The sequence below is a fragment of the Anas acuta genome, chromosome 6, assembly GCF_963932015.1.
Source record: "Anas acuta chromosome 6, bAnaAcu1.1, whole genome shotgun sequence".
In the NCBI taxonomy this organism is placed as follows: Eukaryota; Metazoa; Chordata; class Aves; order Anseriformes; family Anatidae; genus Anas; species Anas acuta.
Genome location: NC_088984.1, coordinates 28,053,903 through 28,074,397, shown reverse-complemented (window position 1 = coordinate 28,074,397; position 20,495 = coordinate 28,053,903). Strand labels below are relative to the sequence as shown.

At 38.9% G+C, this 20,495-nt stretch overlaps 1 protein-coding gene across 12 annotated transcripts in view; it reads left to right on the top strand.

The window, feature by feature from the left end:
- The window catches only part of PCNT (pericentrin), an 81,765-nt gene that overhangs the window by 24,878 nt on the left and 36,392 nt on the right, over window positions 1–20,495 (top strand). For 11 of the 12 annotated variants that reach the window (XM_068686053.1, XM_068686052.1, XM_068686050.1 and 8 more), the window contains 12 exons: window positions 3,563–3,644; window positions 4,645–4,861; window positions 6,224–6,462; window positions 7,203–7,678; window positions 8,751–9,327; window positions 10,316–10,549; window positions 12,090–12,254; window positions 15,146–15,292; window positions 16,360–16,511; window positions 17,221–17,435; window positions 17,912–18,123; window positions 19,862–20,024. In XM_068686053.1, the coding sequence (XP_068542154.1) occupies window positions 3,563–3,644; window positions 4,645–4,861; window positions 6,224–6,462; window positions 7,203–7,678; window positions 8,751–9,327; window positions 10,316–10,549; window positions 12,090–12,254; window positions 15,146–15,292; window positions 16,360–16,511; window positions 17,221–17,435; window positions 17,912–18,123; window positions 19,862–20,024 (2,879 nt within the window). The remainder of the gene's footprint in view (window positions 1–3,562; window positions 3,645–4,644; window positions 4,862–6,223; window positions 6,463–7,202; window positions 7,679–8,750; window positions 9,328–10,315; window positions 10,550–12,089; window positions 12,255–15,145; window positions 15,293–16,359; window positions 16,512–17,220; window positions 17,436–17,911; window positions 18,124–19,861; window positions 20,025–20,495) is intronic. The other variant, XM_068686047.1, reaches the window with a different exon arrangement.

Genomic DNA, 20,495 nt, shown 5'->3' with positions numbered 1-20,495 from the left:
AACAAGAAAAGTCATAGATGTGTGCACACCTGCAGGGCTATGAACTCATTGGCGTTACGGAGAAAAGGTAGGATGATTTCCATGATTGGAGTGTTAGAATGGAAGGATACAAATCCTTTGGGAAGGACAGGCAGAGGAGATAAGGAGGGGGTGTCCTCCTCTGTGTCTGAGCAGCTGTAGTGCATGGAGCTCTGCCTGGAGGTGGATGAGGAACTGACATAGAGCTTATGGGTCAGTAGTAAAGGGAGGGCAGGGACCAATGACATAGGGGGAGTCTCCTACAGGCCACTGGACAAGGAAGACCAAGCAGATGTACATACCCCTCTCAGTGTGTAATTTTCCCCTATTTAACCAAATTTGAGCTGGTACCTAGAGAAAGAGACAGCCCCCAGGTGTTAGAAAGCTGAAGAGAACATGAAACCAGCATAACCGCTTGCAAATAACTGATTCCTTCTGCTAGCATAAATGCATGGTTAGCTGATTGAAATCTTGTAAGAGGTTGACCCGAACCAACTTAAGCAGGTAAAAAGGTTAGAAGTCGCCTTTAGCACCAGGAACGACAATGATGATTTTAAGTTAAGACTCAATAAAACTCCATGTCTTCTATCCAGTATGAAAAGAGACAAAGAGGGAAAAGTAGACTTTCACTAGTGTGACTGTCTTCTGAACCAACTAGGAAAGGCACAGATACCAAATAAAAGATGCACAGTAAAAGAAAATCAGGGAAAGTGGCGACGTTAGAATAGTTTTCTCCTGAAGCTATCAAAAAAGTGAAAGGAATCTACAAAGTTGAACTTACTGCTGCCATATTCATTGCTCATCACATCTGTGGCAGATCCTCTTGATCTTATGTCATCTTGCAAATCAGATGGGGTTAGATTATCTGCTTCTCTTATCTGCTTGGAAACAATTTTTCACATTAACTTAGTTTTCTCAATCCAGCTGTTGAGCTGTCTCTATTTATAACACCTTTGTTACTGGTTAATGGAAGAAATAGGAACATTACATACACTTTACAACTTGCAAGTAAAACAAAAACTTGCTTTCTGCAGCATGAAAAGAAACTTCAATACTGTGCAATTTAAAATATAAAATATGGTAATTGTGGAGAAATTATAAGTGTCTACTGCAATCTCTTCAGTTTGTCTGTGCGGGTATAACAGTGGACGTGACCTTAAGGACAGCTCACAATGAGGCTCCCCAAAAACCAAACTGAAATCACACACACTATCCACTGTTGTGTCAGCATCCAGAAGATTCTTCATTTTCAAATCAAAAAGGATTAAAAGTTCAATATAAAGTTCCAATATGCAAATGTTAATCACTGTTCAATCAGCATCTATCCAGCCAGCCTGACGTTAACACTGAAGCAGAACCTCTCTCAGGACTGGCCCTCCGCACCACCAAAATAAGAGCAATGCCAAATTTCATGTGGAGCCAACAAACCCAAACAAGCCCAAATTCTCTAGCCTCTATCAGAGCCAGTCAATTTAAGTTGTGTGTGTCTGAGAGAAGCTGACCTCTGCAGGAAGATATTCCCTCAACTTCACCTTTTCAATAAAACTGCACGTTAACAGTGTGTTTAACCCAGTGTGTCTGCCACTAGAGATGGTTCTACACCACCTCCTCTCCTGTGCTCATCACACGCTGCAACATCACACATTTCATCTGTTTGGGATCTAGCCATTGGGACAGCTGTGCAGAAAATCAACACTAGTTTCATGAAGTGATGAGAGTTTAACCGTTGGTGAACTGTTTTCCACTGAAAGGGTGTCCCAAACTGTGCCAAATCTCTTCAGTTACATGGCTGCTAGCACAGCCCATGGGAAAGGGCGAGAGGCACATGTTGGAGATAGGAGCATTTTATGTATTTATAATTAATTTACCTTCAAAAGCAAGGCATAAACATGGAGAATAAAATGAATAAAATTTTTTAAGTAGATTTTCTTCCTATGAAAGGATACAGAAACAAGTATATAAAAACTCCCCTCAACAAGAAAAACCTTTATTCTCCTCTACTGAGACAGTCTCTTCTAACTCTCTACCACAAAGTTGCTAATCAGTTACTTCTACATAATCCCTCTGCAAAAGTACCAGGATTTGCAAAGTCCTCTCAAGCAGCTTCCAGAGAACCCAAGAGCAATCCCTGTTTTTACTGGTACCAGACCTGTAGCATAAAGACGTGTGGCATTAAAGACATTAAGCCTGCTGTAAGCAGCCTATTCTTCAGTTTTAGTATTTGGAAGTCATTTTCACTTATTCAAAGCTGTGGCAAATGATCTTTACATACAGCCCAGAGTTTGCTCCAGTATCTAACGCTGAGGGTGTCGCATGAAGCACTGACAGTGCTATGCTAGGCCTTGTTCTCACCAACAAAGAAGGGCTGGTGGGGAAAGTGAAGCTCAACGGCAACCTTGGCTGCAGCAACCGTGAAATGGTGCAATTTAGGGTCCTGAGGACAGCAAGGGGGAAACACAGCCAACATGCTGTCCTGGACTTTGGCAGAGCAGACTTTGGCCTCTTCAGAGATCTGCTTGGTAGAATACCGTGGGAGAAAGCCTTGGAGGGAAGAGGGGCCCAAGAAATCTGCTTAATATTCAAGGATCACCTCCTTCAAGCTCAGGAGTAATGCATTCTACCAAAGAGGGAGTCAGGCAAAAATGCCCAGAGGCCTGCATGGATGAACAAGGAGCTCCTGGCCAAACTCAAGCAGAAAAAGGAGGCCTACAGAGGGTGGAAGCAAGGACAGGTAGGCTGAGAGGAAAACAGAGAAATCATCCAAGCAGCTGGTTAGGAAAGCCAAAGCCCGCTTAAAATTAAATTTGTCCAGGGACATCAAGGGCAACAAGAAAGGCTTCTATAGGTATGCTGGTAGTAAAAAGTTGAGGGAATTTGTGGGCCTTTTTTGAAGGAAATGGGAGACCTGGTCACCTGAGATACGGAGAAGGCTGAGGTACTCAATGACATTGCCTCAGTCTTCAGCAGCAAGAGCTTTAGCCCTACAAATCAAGTCCCAGAAGGCAAAGGCAAGGACTGGGAAAATGAAGAACCACCCACTGTAGGAGAAGATCAAGGTTGAGACCACTGGAGGAACCTGAAGGTGTACAAGCCCATGGGACCTGAAAGATGCATCTGTGGGTTGTGGGGGAACTGGTAGATGAAGTTTCTAAGCCACTGTCCATCATATATAAGTCGTGGCAATATGGTGAAGTTCTTGCTGACTGGTGGAGGGGAAACATAACCCCCTATTTTCCAAAAGGGAAGAAGAAAGAACTGAGGAACTACAGGCCAGTCAGTCTCACCTCTTGTTCCCAGCAAAATCACAGAGCAGATCTTCTGGGAAACTATGCTAAGGCATATGGAAAATAAGGAGGGATTACATGATCTTTAATATCCCTTCCAACCCAAAGCATTCTATGATTCTATGAATGTGGAGGATACTTTCCCATGTAGCTATTACTGTTGCTCTTTGCCTACTTTCAATACCATATTGTAAGTCAGCAAGTTTGTTTAACCTAATTTGTGACACGTGATATGCCTTTAAAACTCTTTCTCTTCTTAGTTCTGTCACAGTTTTTGGAGAGACTGCTGAGAAAGAGAGAAGAGATCTTCATCAGCTAAGTCAGCAGGTGGAGCAGCATAAGGTAGTATTTCTGATTTGTTGAAGTTCTTCTAGAATTACGTCTAATTCCCAGTTATCAAGAAAGTTAATTATATTTGAGATGTTTATTATAGCTTAATTATTTTTGCCAAATGTGTATTAAATCATCAGTTCTAAATAATTCCCAAATTAGAATAGATCAAATGTGAGGGTCTGTGTGTCTTTTATTGGGGTTATCCTGTTCCTAATAAGGACAGAGTTCTTATCAAATCCCTTCCACACAAGTACAGATTTCACTGAGTTTTTCTCTGTAGCTTCTGTAGTGATTGTGCTTTTCATTGCTCTCTGTTTTCTGAAGTGTAGACGCTAATTTGCTCTCTTTTACGTATATGTCTATTTTCATGTCCCTTGTAATTTTAAGATAAACTTACATTCAATTTGATTAAAGTTGTCTAACAGTTCCCAAAGATTATTTTTTTTCATTTTAAGATTTTATTTCTAAATTAGCTTTAAAAATATTAATATTTTTAGTGAGGAAACAAGACCTTCACAGGACAGCATGAGCTCAGTTTCATTAGTAATATACACAAAATCTCAGTGATAAAACAAATGAGAAGTATATATCATTTTTTCCTAAATTGCTGTAGTTTGTTTCCTAGCTGAGTGTGGAACTGCATTCATAGATTGATGTCTAGGTTCTGTACATAGGGAAGGTGAGGGGGTCTCTTCAGTGTTGAGAGTTGATGTTTTCTCCACCCAGATGTTTGTGGGACCTTCTTCTCTATTACACTGTCAAATGGCTCCTGAAACTCTGCTCTGACTTGTCGTGTGATTCCAGAGCATATATACCTTGAGGGATTCTGTTGTAGTAGTAGCAGATGAAGTGGCAGGAGCAAATCAGCAGGGTTTTTGTAAGCCAGATAGATACATGTCAAGCACATGCTGCGTAGTGCAATTAATTTACTGCTCCCCTTGAAAGAATCTTGGCATGGTTTCCTCAACGCAAAGCTGAAGATATCTTTTTAATCCATTTTTTTATATAGGAAGAACTTGCCTGTTTGCAGGTACAACTTAAAGAACAGCACAAACGTGAATTAGATTCATTAAGGTCTTCCCTTGCACTTCAATATAAAGAGGACCTAATGAAAATGAAGAAGGATCTGTCAGACAAATATATAGTAGAAATAGAGGAAATGAAAAGAAAGCATTGTTTAGAACTTGAGCAGCTCCGTGCTAGGCTTTCAGACGAACATATCAAAGGTAAGATAAACCGACAAACTGGGAAGTAAAATGGTAAGCTGCTTGTGTGGCTTATGCTTTTCTTTAAATATTTAAAGGTTATCTGGTGAAATTAACTTGTTGTTTTTTGTTTTTTGTTTTTTGTTTTTTTATAAAGAACACTTAACACTTCTTAATTCCTAGTGTCGAGCACTTTGCTTTTGACTTTTATGGTTATGTTGAGTTGTTCATGGCACCAGGACTGTTGGGCTTTAAGAACCATTTGGACTGTGTTCTTAGTCATATGGTCTGAATTTTTGGGTAGACCTGTGTGGAGCCAGGATTTGGACTTGAGGATCCTAGTGGGTCTCTTCCAACTCTGGATATTCTATGATAATAGGTTTCATTGGTGGAGGCAGCAGATGACAGCACATTGTCACATCCACAAAGCTTATAATGTTGTCTCACGTGATCTCAGAAATAATACAGCCAGGCTGTCTAGGAGACTGATTACCTAAATGAAAAAGGTTCCTTTCAAAGATGTGGTGACCAGAAGTTGCTTATTCTGTGGTAAAAACCTACTGCAACTGAGGAGCAGTTGCTAAAAGGAGCTAAGTTCACATCATGTCTGGACTTGATGTCTAGAAGGTCAATGTCAATTTGTGAATTAACACTAAAAAACACTAAAACTTTCAAATAAATATCATCTGTCAGGCATGTTAAATATCTGTCATGTTTAGGTGAAGTAGGACATTTCTCAGTTCATTCCACAGAATACATCAACTTCCGTTCTTTGTTCCACGTCTTTTGCCAGTGTTTGTTTCATGGATTTGATAGCTCTCTGTTCATTTAACTTCAATATTATTTTCCTCCCACATTTTCCAGTAGTTGGTATACATATTGGAATGAATTTGAGAACAAAGAGGAAAGTATTTATGGAGAACAGAATTTACAATAGGTAACTTTTGCTATAGAATTCAGGATAAAGTTCCTCTTACAGCTAAGTTTACATAAAACTAGCCACATAAGAAGTCACATTAATTTCTTAACAGTTGCTGCTTTTCTTGAAAAAAGCACGCTTGTAATTTATATAAATATGCTGGCTCATATTCAATAGGAAATGCACGTATTGTTGAGGTCCAGATAAGGAATCATGGCAGTTCTTGTATTTGCAACCTCTTTCTGAGAGCACAATATTACACACGGTTTAACTCATCCATAACTCACAGTTAGCTATGTAACACACAACTGTATCTGTGATTCTTGTTTGCCTCTAGTTAGTATGACTACTGATAAATCGCATCCCTGATAATATTCAGCTTTATTACTGTGCATTACTGTGACCTGCTAAATAAATTCTAGAAAGTCATTTCAGTGTTTTTTGTTTGTTTTGTTTTCCACCAGAAATCACCAAATTACGCCTACAGAGTGCTCAAGATGCAGCACGTCAAGTTGAAATGGAGGTCGCCACACGAGTGTCTGTGCTGGAGGAAGAGCACAAAGTCAAGCTTTCTCTCCTCCACTCTGAGAAACAGCATATTGCAGAGCTTTCAGATGAAATAAAGCGTTTAAAGGAAGAAATTGCTAAACAAAAAGATATTTCAGTGCAGAATGAGAAGCATCTGAAAAGGGAAATGGAACAGGTAATCCAAGTTACAGGGCTGTTTGTATAGAGTTGGGTAAGTGCAGATCTGCTAGGTAGGCCAGGAGAAGCACATGTGGCACTTATTTTAAAATGTGCCTAGTTGGTGATGGTAGCTTCAGGTTTAAATAGAGTTGCATGGATACGCTTTGATACTGGAATGCAAGTCTGAAGTTCAGAGCACATTAGCATTGAAGAAAAGTTAATCTGCAAGGGAACTAAGCATTTAAGAGCACAGACAGCGTGAGGGGACAAATGCTTCAAGGGTTGATCCAGTCCACCATTTTCATTAACATGGCTCAAGCATATGTACACTGCTTCTAATACAGGCAAGTACATAAGTTCATCCTGTGGAGCAGCACTTTATAGGTCTAAGTAAGGTCATGCACTTACATACTGTAATGTGTCACGCAGTAATGGAAAATTGAGCAGAAAGCAATGTGGCAGATAGAAAAAGCCCTTCTGCTGAATATGTCACCACAAAGCATTTTCTAGTTTTGATAGGACTGTCTTCTGAAGCAAACAATCAGAATTTTTTATTCTCTTCTTTTCCCCTACCCCAATTAATTCTTAAAAGTGAATTGTCAATTTATAGGTACTTGAATTCATTTTAGGCTTTCTTTTGTTTGGAAGGGTGACTTGTCTGTGAGAATCAAATCTCTCCAAGACATTAAATGCCCGGGAGTATTTACTTCAGTTGGGTTCTGTTATTTTATGCGATTTTAATAAATGTGTTCACAGGTAAAATATAAAATTGCTGAGAATCACAAGAATGAATTAAGGGAAGCCAGAGAAGAAATCCAGAAAATAGAGACTATGTACAAAGAAAAAGAGAATAAATGGAAACATGAAAGTGAGGACCAGAGAATCCAAGCAGAGGAGAAATTATCATTGTTGCGTGTAGAACTGCAAAATAGATTGGAATGTGAGAAACAGAATTTGCAAAAAGAATTTGAAGTTCGTGAAGCAGAAATGAATCGGCTCCAAGATTACCAAGCTGCCAGAATTGTAGAATTAGAAAAGTTAGTAAAAGAGCAGCAAAACAACTTGCAGCAACTGGAGGACAGTCTTGCAAGTGCACAGGCTATCCAGAAATCTCAGGAACAATATGAGAGTGATCTGCAGGCAGCCAAAGTGCTCATGGAAGAAGAAATGCAAAAGGCCATGCTTTGTCTGCAGGAAGAATGTGCGCTGAAACTTACGGAAGCACAAAACAAGTAAGTCTTAAGTGAAAATGCTCAAGTACTCATGAGGAATGATTAGTCTCTCATTCAGATGTTGTTTTCTTATTTTAAATCTAGGAAGTGACAGTGATGTAGGTTTGTCACTTGATGGCACCAGATTACTTACATATGTAAAGCTTTATCAAGGAACAGTAATGCTGTCCATTACAGTTTCTATAGAATTTTACTTCACGTAAATGCATTAAATCTAGTCTAGCAAATGTGGTCTAGTTCTGACTGTTACATTTCACTTCAGTTAAGAATACACCATGCAGATGAAAATCATATATTAGTCTTGGAGGAAAGGAAACATTCAGGACATATAAATGGGAAAATTCTTGAAATACTTTCAAGGTCGTTCAAACTATTCAAATGAATTTGAACAAGTCTTCCCCAGTAAATGAAGCTTTTGTTATCCACTGAATGCTGAGGTTGATGGTTGATACTGTAATTAATGATTACTGCAAATTGGAGCATTTAAGATATTAAATCTTCTGCATCAAGCTTTTAAGTAGACCTCGGAAAGCTGAGATTAATTTGGAGAAGTCCATGTTGTCCTCATATGCTTCCACAGTGGTTTTAAGTCTTAGTCTAAACCTCATACATCTAGAGATGTTGTCTGCAAGTAAACAGTAATAAGGCACACACTTGATATGTATGTACTATTTCCTAGATGCTTTTGCATGGCAATATTTGCTCAAACTGGTTTTGAAATTCATCTTTTATTTGTGGGCTCTTTGTCAGTGTTAATTTCCTGTACTACCCCATCAATGGGCTTTAAATGAGACTGAGAGAGCAAGGTTTGCATGTTACTCTGTATTAGTAGGAATTTAATAGGGGTTCCAGTCTAGCTAATAATAACCAGATATGACCAGCTTACATTGCCTAAACTATAACTTATGTGACTATGAAATCATGGTTGTGGTTTGCTTTGAATTAGCTATGTATTAGAAACATAAAGCTGAAGGTGTGACGGCTAAATAAGGCCTACCTCTTTGTTATTTGTTATTTCAACAAAAAGTGCCTTTTTGACGATATTCTTTCAACTTTATTGGAAATAATGTAGATTTATGGAGGAACACAAAGCTATGACTCAGAAATTCACTACTGAGCAAGAGATTCTTCTCCAAGAGCTGAAGAAGAAACATGTTGATGAGCTAGAACTCCAAAGTCAGCAGTTACAGGAAAAGCATAAGCAGCAAATTTTGTCTCTTACAACTGAGTTTCAGACAAAGCACCAAGCTGAAATTGAGTTGCTTAAATCTACACTAGAAAGTAAACATCAGATTCAGATTGAAGCTTCTGTTGCTGAACTGCAGACAAAACATCAAGCACAAATTGATGAACTGGAGGTTAAACACTTATCAAACCTGGATTCCTTGGAGTCATCCTACCTGTCAGAAATTCAGAATATAAGAGATGAACACAAGCAGGTTCTTGAGAAGCTACAGCTGCATCACACAGAACAGTTCCGTGAAAAGGACAAAATGGATCAAGCACACTTGGCTCAAGAGATAGAGAGGCTGAAATTAAAGTATGGTGAGGAACTTCAGCTTGCACAAAACAATTTGAAAATTGAGCTAGCTACTGTGCATATGGAAAAACTTAAAATGATGGCTGTGGAAGCAGAAGAATTTCATAAGGTGAGTCAGAAAGAAAACTTAGCATAGAAGGTGAAATTTCATGTTATGTTTTTAAGCCTGGCTAAGTGTGAGAAAATGTTGAAATGCATGGGATCACTTTTTACCCTTGTTCTTTGAGGGTGTTTTCTACAGGCTCCTTTGTGCCAGCACTAAAACTTGCATGGTCATACTGCGAGTTGAAGTAGGAAACCAAAGATTAAAAAGTCTATCTGTCATCCCTTCCCCAAACACTCAGACTAATGAGTTTTCTATCTCAGTGTATGGAGAATATATGTGAGAAGCAAGTTTAACATAATTTCCAATTGGAGGAGTCTCCGCTTTGTGGCTCGGAGTTTCTCTGTCTAGTAGAATTACCATGTAATTCTTTAGAACTGAGTGGTATTGAGTAAATGTATTTCTGTAGGTTAAGGTGCATCTCTGTGAATTGCAAGGTCCTCCTTAGTGGTATAGACCTGAGGGGAAGAATAGAACAAAGGTACTTCGAGTCCTAGGTGGGATTTGGGGAGTGGGTGGTGAGAGTGTGTGTCTTGTACTCCTCCTTTTAAGCACCTTAACACAAAGCACAAGCGTGTATGGACAGACATCTGAGATCTTTTATAGTTTGGGTATGTAAAAAATGATATCAAAATATTTCCAAGTCAAAGAGGTAAGAACGCTGTTATTTCATAGCTGATACTTGAGGATCCTCCAGATAGCTGTAATGTTTGTTGTTGTGGTTTTAGTTTCATTTTTTGACTTGTCTCACCATGTCCAGAAAAAGCAGGGGGCTTACAGAACTGTTAGAGATGGGAAACATAAACCCATTTCAGTGATACAGAGTATGTGCATGTGTGTGTATACTTCTTATTCATGAGGCAATGTTGATCATGTTTACTTAAACTTTGATACAAAAGGACATTGACTTTACAAATGAGTTACAAAAATATTTGTACTTTTATAACCTTTTTTTTTTTTTTTTTTACCCTTTTTTAAATTAATACTTATACAGAATGATTTGAAAACAGCTCTTCAAAATCAAAGACGTTTGTTGGAAGAAGAAAAAGATCTAGCCCTGGATATATTACGTGAGGAAGTAGTGCGTATGGAAGAAAAACATAGAAAGGCACTGCAAGAACTTCAGGATCTTCATGAGGCAGAAATTAAGAAACATAAGGAGGAATACTCCAGGGAGTTGGAGGAAGAACTGGGGAAACTAAAAGCACAGCATGAACATGAACAAGAGGTCAGAGAATTGCAAATACCTGAACCCAAAATAAGCCATTCATTCACACTGAGCAAATTCAGTTTTATTAATTTTAGAAGTTAGGGAATATTCCTAGATGCTTTTTTTTTTTTATTTTCTTCTAATAGTGTCAATAGGTAAAAAGGGACAAAAATAATATTTTTAAGCCTTGCTCTATCTAAAAAGAACTTAATAGTTCATATATGCACATTAGCCTTATTTTTTTTAAATTAAATCCTTGTCTATAGTGTTTCCTCTCTACCTTTGGGGTGGGAGGGCACTTTTTTTTTTTTTTTAATTCCTGTCCTTCTGAATTCAGTATTTTAAAGCTTCCATATTTCATCACAAATAAATAAATAATGATATGGGTTATTAACTATTTGTGGAAAGTAACTACTCACTTTAAGCTTTTATTAGTGAGCAACTTCACTAACATTCATTTATTTTCTTAGTGAAATTATAGTAGGTAATGTTTTTCAAATCGGTCTACTCAAGGAAGATTTTCAAACTGCATTGTTGCCGCTAAAGCTTTTCAATTTCTTGTTGAAAATGTTTGTGTAAGTTTGATGTTTACTTTCACAATGAAGGCTAAAAAGTGGAAAGTTCTTTTCTGAAGACATTACTAAATGTCTTAAGCCCTTGACTCAAGAAACAGGATTTCTCTCTATTCCAGTGACTACAGTGACTCTTGTTAGAGAGTGTAGTTAGAGGGTGTTGGGGGGAAAGCTCTGTACATTTTTGGTGCACTACCTTGTTTGAAGTATAGTCACTCATGCCTTAAAAGCATTAAATATAGTTACCTAACAATTAATTCTCTTTGCAACAAGTATGCTCTCGGTGTATTTCTTTCCCTCCTCCTGTTTTTCATTTTGGAATCATAGAATGCTTTGGGTTGGAAGGGACCTTAAAGAACCTCTAGTTCCAACCCCCCTGCTGTGGGCAGGGACATCTTCCACCAGACCAGGTTGCTCAAAAGCCACATTTGACCTGGTCTTGGGCACTGCCAGGGTTGTGGTATCCACAGCTTCTCTGGGCAGCCTGGGCCAGGGCCTCACTGCTCTCTGAGTGAAGAATTTCTTCCTTATATCTAATCTAAACCTACCCTCTTTTGGTTTAAAGCTGTTCCCTCCTGTCCTATCACCCGTACTCCATGATAGAGTCCATCTCCTGCTTTCCAGTAGGCCCCCTTTGGGTGCTGGAAGGCTGCTATCAGGTCTCTTTGACTTTAGCCTTTTTTTTTCTCAGGCATATGTCTGTTGAGGAAAAAAGTGGGGTCTGTTAGGTTGACTTGATGGTTTCATGAATATAGGAGATCTTTAGTACCTTATGTATTTTTGTTGCTTCTTACCTATTCTTATCGACTTGCTTTTCCATAGTCAGTATGATGATAGATAGCAGTTCTGTATGGTTCTGAGGTCTGGAGACAACTATTATGAAATTTCTCTTAAGAGTTTCTCTGGGCTTTATGGTTTGTTTTTATTTTTGTTTCTTCCTTAGTTACAACACTAGCTCAAATATTTTGTTATTCCCTTTTCTGCAGATGTATGCTTCTGCATCGGCCTCTGAAGTAGAAAATGTGAGGACAGCTCTTCTGTCTCAGTTTGAGGAGGTAAAAATGAAGCAACAGCTTCAGTTCCAGGAAGAGATTGAGCTGCTGAAGTGTCAGTCAGAAGTGCTCCTTGAGCAGCAAATAGCACAGCTGAAGGTAAGGTCTAATTAAAATGAACTTCAGAGAATGTACTGGTAGCTTGCTTTTTTTTGAAAATGAACAATTAGTATATGTTATTGTATTTTAGCTGTATGATCTTTAAAAGGCAATCCGTTAGTTCTCTTCCTTGCTTCTCAATGTTAGAACTAGAAAAGCAGTGCTAAAAATAATACAGCGTTCTGTTAAGGAGTTATAGTATTTACCATAGGATTCACTTAGTCCTGAATTGGTTGTGAAATGGTGCCCTTTAGATTTAAAAAAAAAAAAATCAGTGCTAAGTATTTGCTCTGAGAAATAGTCCTTGTGTAGATTTATGTTCATTTTGTTGCTTGGAACTTGATTTTCTTCTTAGTGTCTGCAGAGACTGTATTCTTGATCAACCAAGTATTTCCTTGTCTACAGCACTTGTGTATGTACAGCAGAAAATGTTCAGTTTTCTAAGCTTTTGTCAACTGTTTGATGTCTGAACACTTTGTGCATGTGAATTTTATTTGTTGTTCTTTTCTGCTTTCATCGTTTTGATTCCAAACTTTTATCTTGATGAGAATATCTAAAAATTATCTCTTTTTGGCATCGTGTATAATGTAGTAATTGCCTATCATCTGTGCTTCATGCCAAATGCCATGGTTGGTTGGTTAGGTGTCAAGCACGCTCAGTTATAAGTGGAAAAGATGCATCGTGCTTTAGAAGAGAGAGGGAAACTCACCAACACCAAGAGCAATGCTTGTATGCATCTCTGTTATCACTGTGCTGAGCATGTGTTGAGCTCAACATGTTGAGCAAAAATAACTTTCATATTTGGTTATCTACCATCCTCTGTATTTGGGTCTCCTTGAGAGATGTCAACAGAACCTTACTGTATCTCTCATCTCTTCAACCTGAAGTAGGATGCTTCCTAAGAGTTGCACAAACAGTTGGAACTGGATGCTGTGGACATGCAGATAATTCCTCTTAACTTCCTGCCTCTGGCCTGCTGCAAGATCCTATCACTTAGATTCAATCTTTTACCTCTGTGTCTGGTGGATTATCTTCTGAAACAGAGGACATGTATCTTGAAGCGTATCTTGAAAAGCTGCTCGTGGTAGGGCCATTGCTGTCCTCCCTACAGGACTATGTGGGTTGGTTTTGGTTTGTTGATTACCTTTATGACCAGTTTCTTGTCCCAGAAGAGACTGACTGCATCTCTTTGCAATGTCAGGCTGAGCTGCATTATAGTCTGCTACAGGTTTTTACAATGATCCTTCATTGCTACTTCCCCCATGCTTGCTTATGGGGTTGTCTTTGCGCCAGCCAGTTTCCTTGTTTTTTTCCCTCTAAGCAGGAAAACTGATGGAAGATCTGACAGAAATCTGGTGCTTTAAGTCATTCAGAGTTTCTTTTGTACAGTCTTACATTCTGTATTAGTGGATGCATTGCTTCTGAGAAGAATAGGCAGACTGTTGGAGAGACTTTGAAAAGCAACTGTCTTGGTTCTACCTAGACTTCAGCAAGACCCCTTAGTCTCCCCCAGTATTCTCCTGGAGAAGTTGACAGCCCATGGCTTGGATGGGTACACTCTTCGCTGGGTTGGCCTTTTCTCACAGATGACTAGTGATAGGACTAGAGGGAATGGCCTCAAGTTGCACCAGCGGAGGTTTAGGTAGGAAATGAGGAGGCATTTCTTCTCAGAAAGAGTAGTCAGTCAGTGGAATGGGTTGCCTGGGAGGTGGTGGCATCACCATCCTTGGGGGTGTTTAAGGAAAGGTGGGACATGTTGCTTGGGGACATGGTTTAGTGGGTGACATTGGTAGTAAGGCGATGGTTGGACCAGATGATCTTTAAGGTCTTTTTCAGCCTTAATGTTTCTATGATTTTGTGTTTTCTGTCTTGCCTACAGCTAGGCACTCTGCTGTTTGGGTCTGTAATCATGATGGACATGGCTCTTCCGCTTTGCTCTGCCTTGTGGACTCCTGGTAGGAGTTTGTATTGTTATTGCTTGAATGCAAGTCTTGGTCTTGGTCTTGCTTGAGATGGCAGACCTTATGGTGTCATCAAGCAACATGTAGTCATCAGCTGAGGAGGTGGTGATGGATGGCTTACCTCTGCTCAGTATAAACATCCTCCACAAAGGATCTAGGTTTGTTTAGGTGACGTCTTAGGTTTTGCTCATATGTTCACTCATACCCTGAATTTTATTTTTTTTCCTTGGGGGGAAAAAAAAAGCAGTTTTCTTCACTTAACATTTTATATATATATATATATATTAAAAAAGGCATCTTTCACCCTTGAGTTTATTGATGTTCATAGATCTGAACTTGCATATATTTTTTGTAGTGTGATCATGACATCTCATTCCCAAGTTCAGACTGTTGCAGGGTTCATTTTAGCCTCTTCATGAAGGGATCCATGGGCCTTGTTTCATCTCCCTTATTTGCTGATTCACGAGTGGGTCATATCTAGAGTAGATACATTCTTCTGAGGTAGGCAAGTTATACGTTGTAAATTTACAATTTGTTGTTGAAAATCACTTGTCCTGTGTGGAACTCAGTGCTATGCATGTTGTATTACTTGCAGGTGATGAAAGTGGCTTTTGTTTGTCTCCATCTATCATTTTTTCTGTTTCTCGTTACTATCTCAGCAATTTGAAATGACACAGGTCTTAGGAAGTGCACTCAGGTAGTTAATTTATTTAACTAGTCTTAAATCATAGTTTTGTCATTAAAATCATAGTTTTGGCATTATTTTGTTGATCTGGGGTTTTAACTGTGTAAGTTATTGCTAATTAATCTGAGAGGTAAGGCTTAATGTATTTAAACAAAAAAAGGGGGAATGCATTGATGTGTATGGCTCTTTCTGTTTGCTTTTCTCTTTTCTTTCTGTATAATTCAAATTATATGTCACTAATACAGGAGGAATTTGAAGCTGAAAAAACAGCATCACTACATGAGAAGTTGCAGGTGTTAACTCAGGAGAGGGAGAAGTCACTGGCTGTTTGCCAAAAGGAGAAGGAGACATTATCAGCACAGCTACAAGAAAAAGCAGAAAGAATTATCCAGGTGTGTGGGACAAATACGTGTTAATTTCATTTCCCATAACTCTCTTGCATATTCATCAGGTCTCTGAAGAATCATTAATGTAGGTTCCTGCCCCTATTTGCATGTGTACTGGAGTCCTTGGTTGGTCATCCAGCATACTCTGGTGATCTTTTGATGAAGGCCAGAAGTCTTCCTCACTGCTAAACTCCAGACCCTTCCTTTCTTTGACAGACTTCAGCAGTCAAACCAGTTCTTTCTGATTCCATTATCTATGCATACAGTCTTTTACTTCCTTATCTTTGGGGTCATTAACATACAGTTGTGCTAGCTAAGATCTACAGAATCACCCTTTATCTTTTTCCCTGTCTCACTGCTGTCCATTTCTAGAAATTTTGGAAGCAAGTTTGCATAACAGGTGATGATTATGTGATTATATAGAAAGTAATGGAGGGTAAGATCACAAAATCACAGAATGCTAGGGATTGGATGGGACCTTGAGAGATCATCTAGGCCAATCCCCCTGCCAGAGCAGGAATACCTAAATCACGTTACATAGGAACACGTCCAGGTGGGTTTTGAAAGTCTCCAGTGAAGGAGACTCCACAACCCTCCCAGGCAGCCTGTTCCAGTGTTCAGTCACACTCACCATAAAAAAAAAAAAAAGTTTTGTCTCATATTTAAGCAGAACCTCCTATGTTCTTGTCCTGTCATTGGATGTCACCAAGAAGAGCCTGGCCCCACCCTCCTGACACTCGCACTTTACATATTTATAATTGTTAATAAAGTCACCCCTTAGTCTCCTCTTCTGCTGAGAGGCTCTACTCCCTTTATCATCTTTGTGGCTCAGCACTGGACTCTCTCAGGGCAGTCCCCAACTTATACTAGTGTCTGGGACTCTACGCTTGCCATCGTTATATTCCATTAAGTTTTTCCCTGCCCTATTTTCCAACCTGTCAAGGTCCTGCTGGATGGCAGCACAGCCTTCTGGCGTGTCAGCCACTCCTCCCAGTTTTATGTCACCAGCAAACTTGCTGATGGCCCACAAGATCACTGATTTGTCTGGTGCATTGTTATTGTATTTTCCCCAGCTGGAAAAGGAAGTCGAATCTTTAAATCATAAGATAGAGGAGATCAACTGTGAGCTGGAGACACTTCTACAGCAGCGGGACAGAGAGAACCAAGAAGGAGGGAATTTGATAGTCATGTTGAGGTCTGATATTGAGCAGTCCAAGGATGAAAGGTTTGTCCATCTTGGGTTGTATAATATTTATTGGTTGTTATTTCTCTCACTTCTTCACAAATAACTAAATTCAGCCAATTTAAATTAACAGAGTAAGATAATGACAGTATTGGCTTTATTTCCAAACATGTTTGAGTTCTGTTACTACCAGTCTGTCTTGATATGGAGAGCAAGTTTTTTTTCCTACTTTCCCTCCCTCCCCCTGGCCCCTTGTGGTCTAATGGAGACTTTGGTGTTTTGGGGTCTCCACTGTCTATAATCTTGGCAAAAGCTAGGAAATATAGAGAGTGCCTCTTTACTCTAGAAACTTTTCAGTGCAATGTACATCACTTTGATATGTGATTGGAATGTGTGGATTGGAGAGAAGCTGTCATGCTGAATAGTCTTCAAGAAGAATTCAATTTCTAGCCTTTTTAAAAACAAACAAAACTTGCTTAGTGTTTTGTAAGCTTGCAGGGCTTAGCGGAGCTTCTATTTCATAGTTTGGTTTCCTTTAGTTATTTTAATGTCACAGGTACTGCTGTAGTAAACATGTTTTCCCTGCTGGTGCGTGTGTAGATAGGAAGCCTAAGATGTTTCTGACTGCAGTATGATCTCTCCATCCACTTTTTAAGATATCTATGTTAGACTGTCAGGTTTTCAGTAGGTTTGAAGTCTCTTCAAACAAGTATATGCATTTTTTGCCATGTTCCATGTACTTTTGTTCTAGGAAAAAAATGCAGGAATCTTATCAGCATATTTTGAAATTGCTTATGGAGTTGGTGAAGGCTGCAATAGCTATTGAGGACCTTATCTGTAGCAAGATTGGTCTTTGCCTTGATGACAGTTTGGCTTCTGGAGATTCTAGGGAAAGTCACAGTATTATGGAAGAAATGGGATTTGCACAGTATTTTAAAGCCAAAGAGAAGCATCATCTAGAAAAATGTGAGTACAAATCAGCATAACTGTATTTGGTTGATTCATGTTCTTGAAAAATGCCTTTTCATTTCATATTATGTGAAAGAGGCTCTGAATGGGTATCTCTCACATTTTTTTCTTCATTTCAAAGTTTTTCCACACTTAAGACGATAGTATCTATCAGTGTTCTTTCATTTTAATTTTTAGTAGTGAAAATACTAAACTGTGACTTGAAAAGGATGAATGGATCATAGGACAGGAGAGATGAATCTGATGGATACAGAACCACAGTCCCTCTTGTATATAGCACAATATTTCCAAGCATTGTGAAAGACTGTCTGTCTTAATGTGTAAACATCAAATAACTCCATGCTGACAAGTTTTTTTTCACCTTGTAATATACCTTCAGGATTAAGCAGTATTGCTGGCTGATGTCAGTTGTTATTTGAGTGGCCAGTTCTGTGTCATTTTCCTGTATTTTTAAATAGATTGCTTATTTTCAGTAGATGAACTGCTTGATGAAACTCTCACAGAACATAACCAGCTGTCTCCAGTGACTGAAGAGGGGTCTGAGTTGAGTCAATACTTATGTGAAAGTGTTTTTGTGAAGCCAGAAATGGCATATGAAAATGAAGAAATGATAATGAAAATTAGTCATCGTTTGCGCACTGCTGTGGAAAAACTTTTGGAACTTGTTGCAGAATCAACTAAAGAAGTAAGATAATGTCTTTACCTGTATAGAGGTATAATTATTCTGAAAATGTGAAATCTGTTTTAAGGCTTTTGTATATTTAGCACCTTGTGGGATTGGCTACCATGAGGAAAAATACATTTTCTGAATACATGACATATTATCAGTAAAGGGAAGCATGTGAATCCCCTGCTTCTTACAATGAATATTTGGCCTTTATTTGAGTATTTCTTGTAAATGAGAGCTAATGTGTTGTGTGGTTTTGTTGTTTTTTTTTTTTCCTTAGAGGAGATCTTGTATGAAAGAGATAAGTTGGTTGCCTTAAGTAAATTTAAATTAGTATTTTGGGTGCATTTGGTAACTTCTGGAGAACAGAGTTAAATGCGATAAAACCTCTAAAAAACTTGACATTAATGCTTCTCCAGCACTGATGAGCAGATTAAAGAAAATTCAGTCATATCTTAAAATGTGCTAGGAATATGTAGATGGGAGCAGGCAAACATCTTTGTAATTATATAGTACTGGGTTTTAATAAGAGGAGCTGGGTTCAATATCACAAAAGAATTTGAGTATTTCCCTACTAAAATTACTGCCAAGATATTCAGCTTTGGGAATAGGCATCATAAATCTGAGGTAGATGCCAGAGTACTCTATATATTTAGAGGACTTAATTCAGTATAGTAATTGGCTTTAGAAAAGAAGCCCCTAATTTAAGAGAAAGTATGAAGGGAAAAATATCTAAAATTAGTCCTCTTGTTAGATGATTATCCCTGGATTGCACAGAATACCTATGTGAAATGTTATACTCATGGCCCTTAAGAATCCCTTCTAGAACGAGGTGATGCTGCTTTTGGGTACTGATACGAGTTTAGTACCATGTAGCCAACTTGTTAAAGAATTTGCCTAAGCCATGGAAGATCTAGATTCTAGGTTACTTTCATCGGCTGCATTCAAGCATACTTTGCTCACTTCTGTGAAATGTCTTATCTGCTGGGATAGGTGCCATATCTTGGAAGCCAGATGATGCATTTACTTCACTGTCTGTTAGTGGGCAAGACTTGAAGGAGAGGCTGAGGTCACTTGGTTTCTTCAACTTGGAGGAGACTGAGGGGAGACTTCAGCATGGCTTGCACCTTCTTCACAAGAGGAGCAGGCACTGACCTCTGGTGACCAGCAATAGGACCCAAGGAAATGTCATAAAGCTATGACAGGGGAGGTTTGGGTTGGATATAGGAAAATTTTTCCTTCACTGAGAGGATGGTTGGTACTGGAACAGGTTCCCCACAAGGGTGGTTGTAGCACCAAGCCTGCTGGAGTTCAAGGAGCGTCTGGACAATGCTTTCAGTCTGATTATTAGGTGGTCCTGTGGTGTTGGACTCAATCCTTGTCAGTCCCTTCCAACTTAGGATATTCTATGATTCTTGAATTTAGTAAGTGCAGGGATGCTTTGAACTGTACGTGATTCAGGGATTTGAGCAGCCTGGCCAACAGAGAGATACCTCTTTATGCACAGTAAAGAAACTCACGCGCCTAAAGAAGTTTTGTAGTGAAAATACAAGTATATGAGTACATGGAATTACTAGAATGCCCAGGGGTCTCGGGCAAAAACAACCCAATACTAAAACAAAACTTCAAAAGCTGGCCCTTAATTTTTGATCGTTACTATGCATTAAGGGTAGGGTTTTTGTTTAAATGCCTGTAGTTATTGTTGCACTGCGTGTGCATCCAAGATCTCATGCTAGGTGATATTGTTCATTTTTAGCTGGAGAAAAGGCATGAAATCCATGTACAATTTGAAGATGAACTCAGCCGCCAAAATCAGGAGACTGCCCAAGTGGTTAGTCAGCACCAAGAGCTAATGGAGTGCCTAACCGAAGAAAGTGAGGCCAAGAATCAGCTGGCACTAGAACTTCATAAAGCAGAGGGTAAGAGAATGAAGCCAATATGAAGAGATTTCTATGTCACTTATTCATAACTTACTACTCCAAATATCTATGATATGTGTTTCATTGTTGATTGCCTGTCTGTAATCCATTTTTTGCGTTTCAGATTATTCAGTTACTTGAAGTGTGGATTGTTTCTTTCAAATCTAGTGCTTGATTCACTTTATCAGATTTGTATTTCCCTGGGGCAAATATTATAGTGTTTAGTCCTATACTTATTCGATTGACTGCATGTGAAAAACACCATAATTTTAAAAACAGCAGTTTGTGTTCCTGTATGTCTAAACATGGGAGTTTGGATTATTGTAAAGATGATGTACTCCTGGTATAGATCTGCCCACCTGTATGACCCTGGAAATGTTCAGCATGAACTAAGCAGTGTTTGGTGGTAGTACAAGCATAAAGAGATTCTAGGAAGGCTGAGGCTGTTGATCTCATCACTATCACAGACTT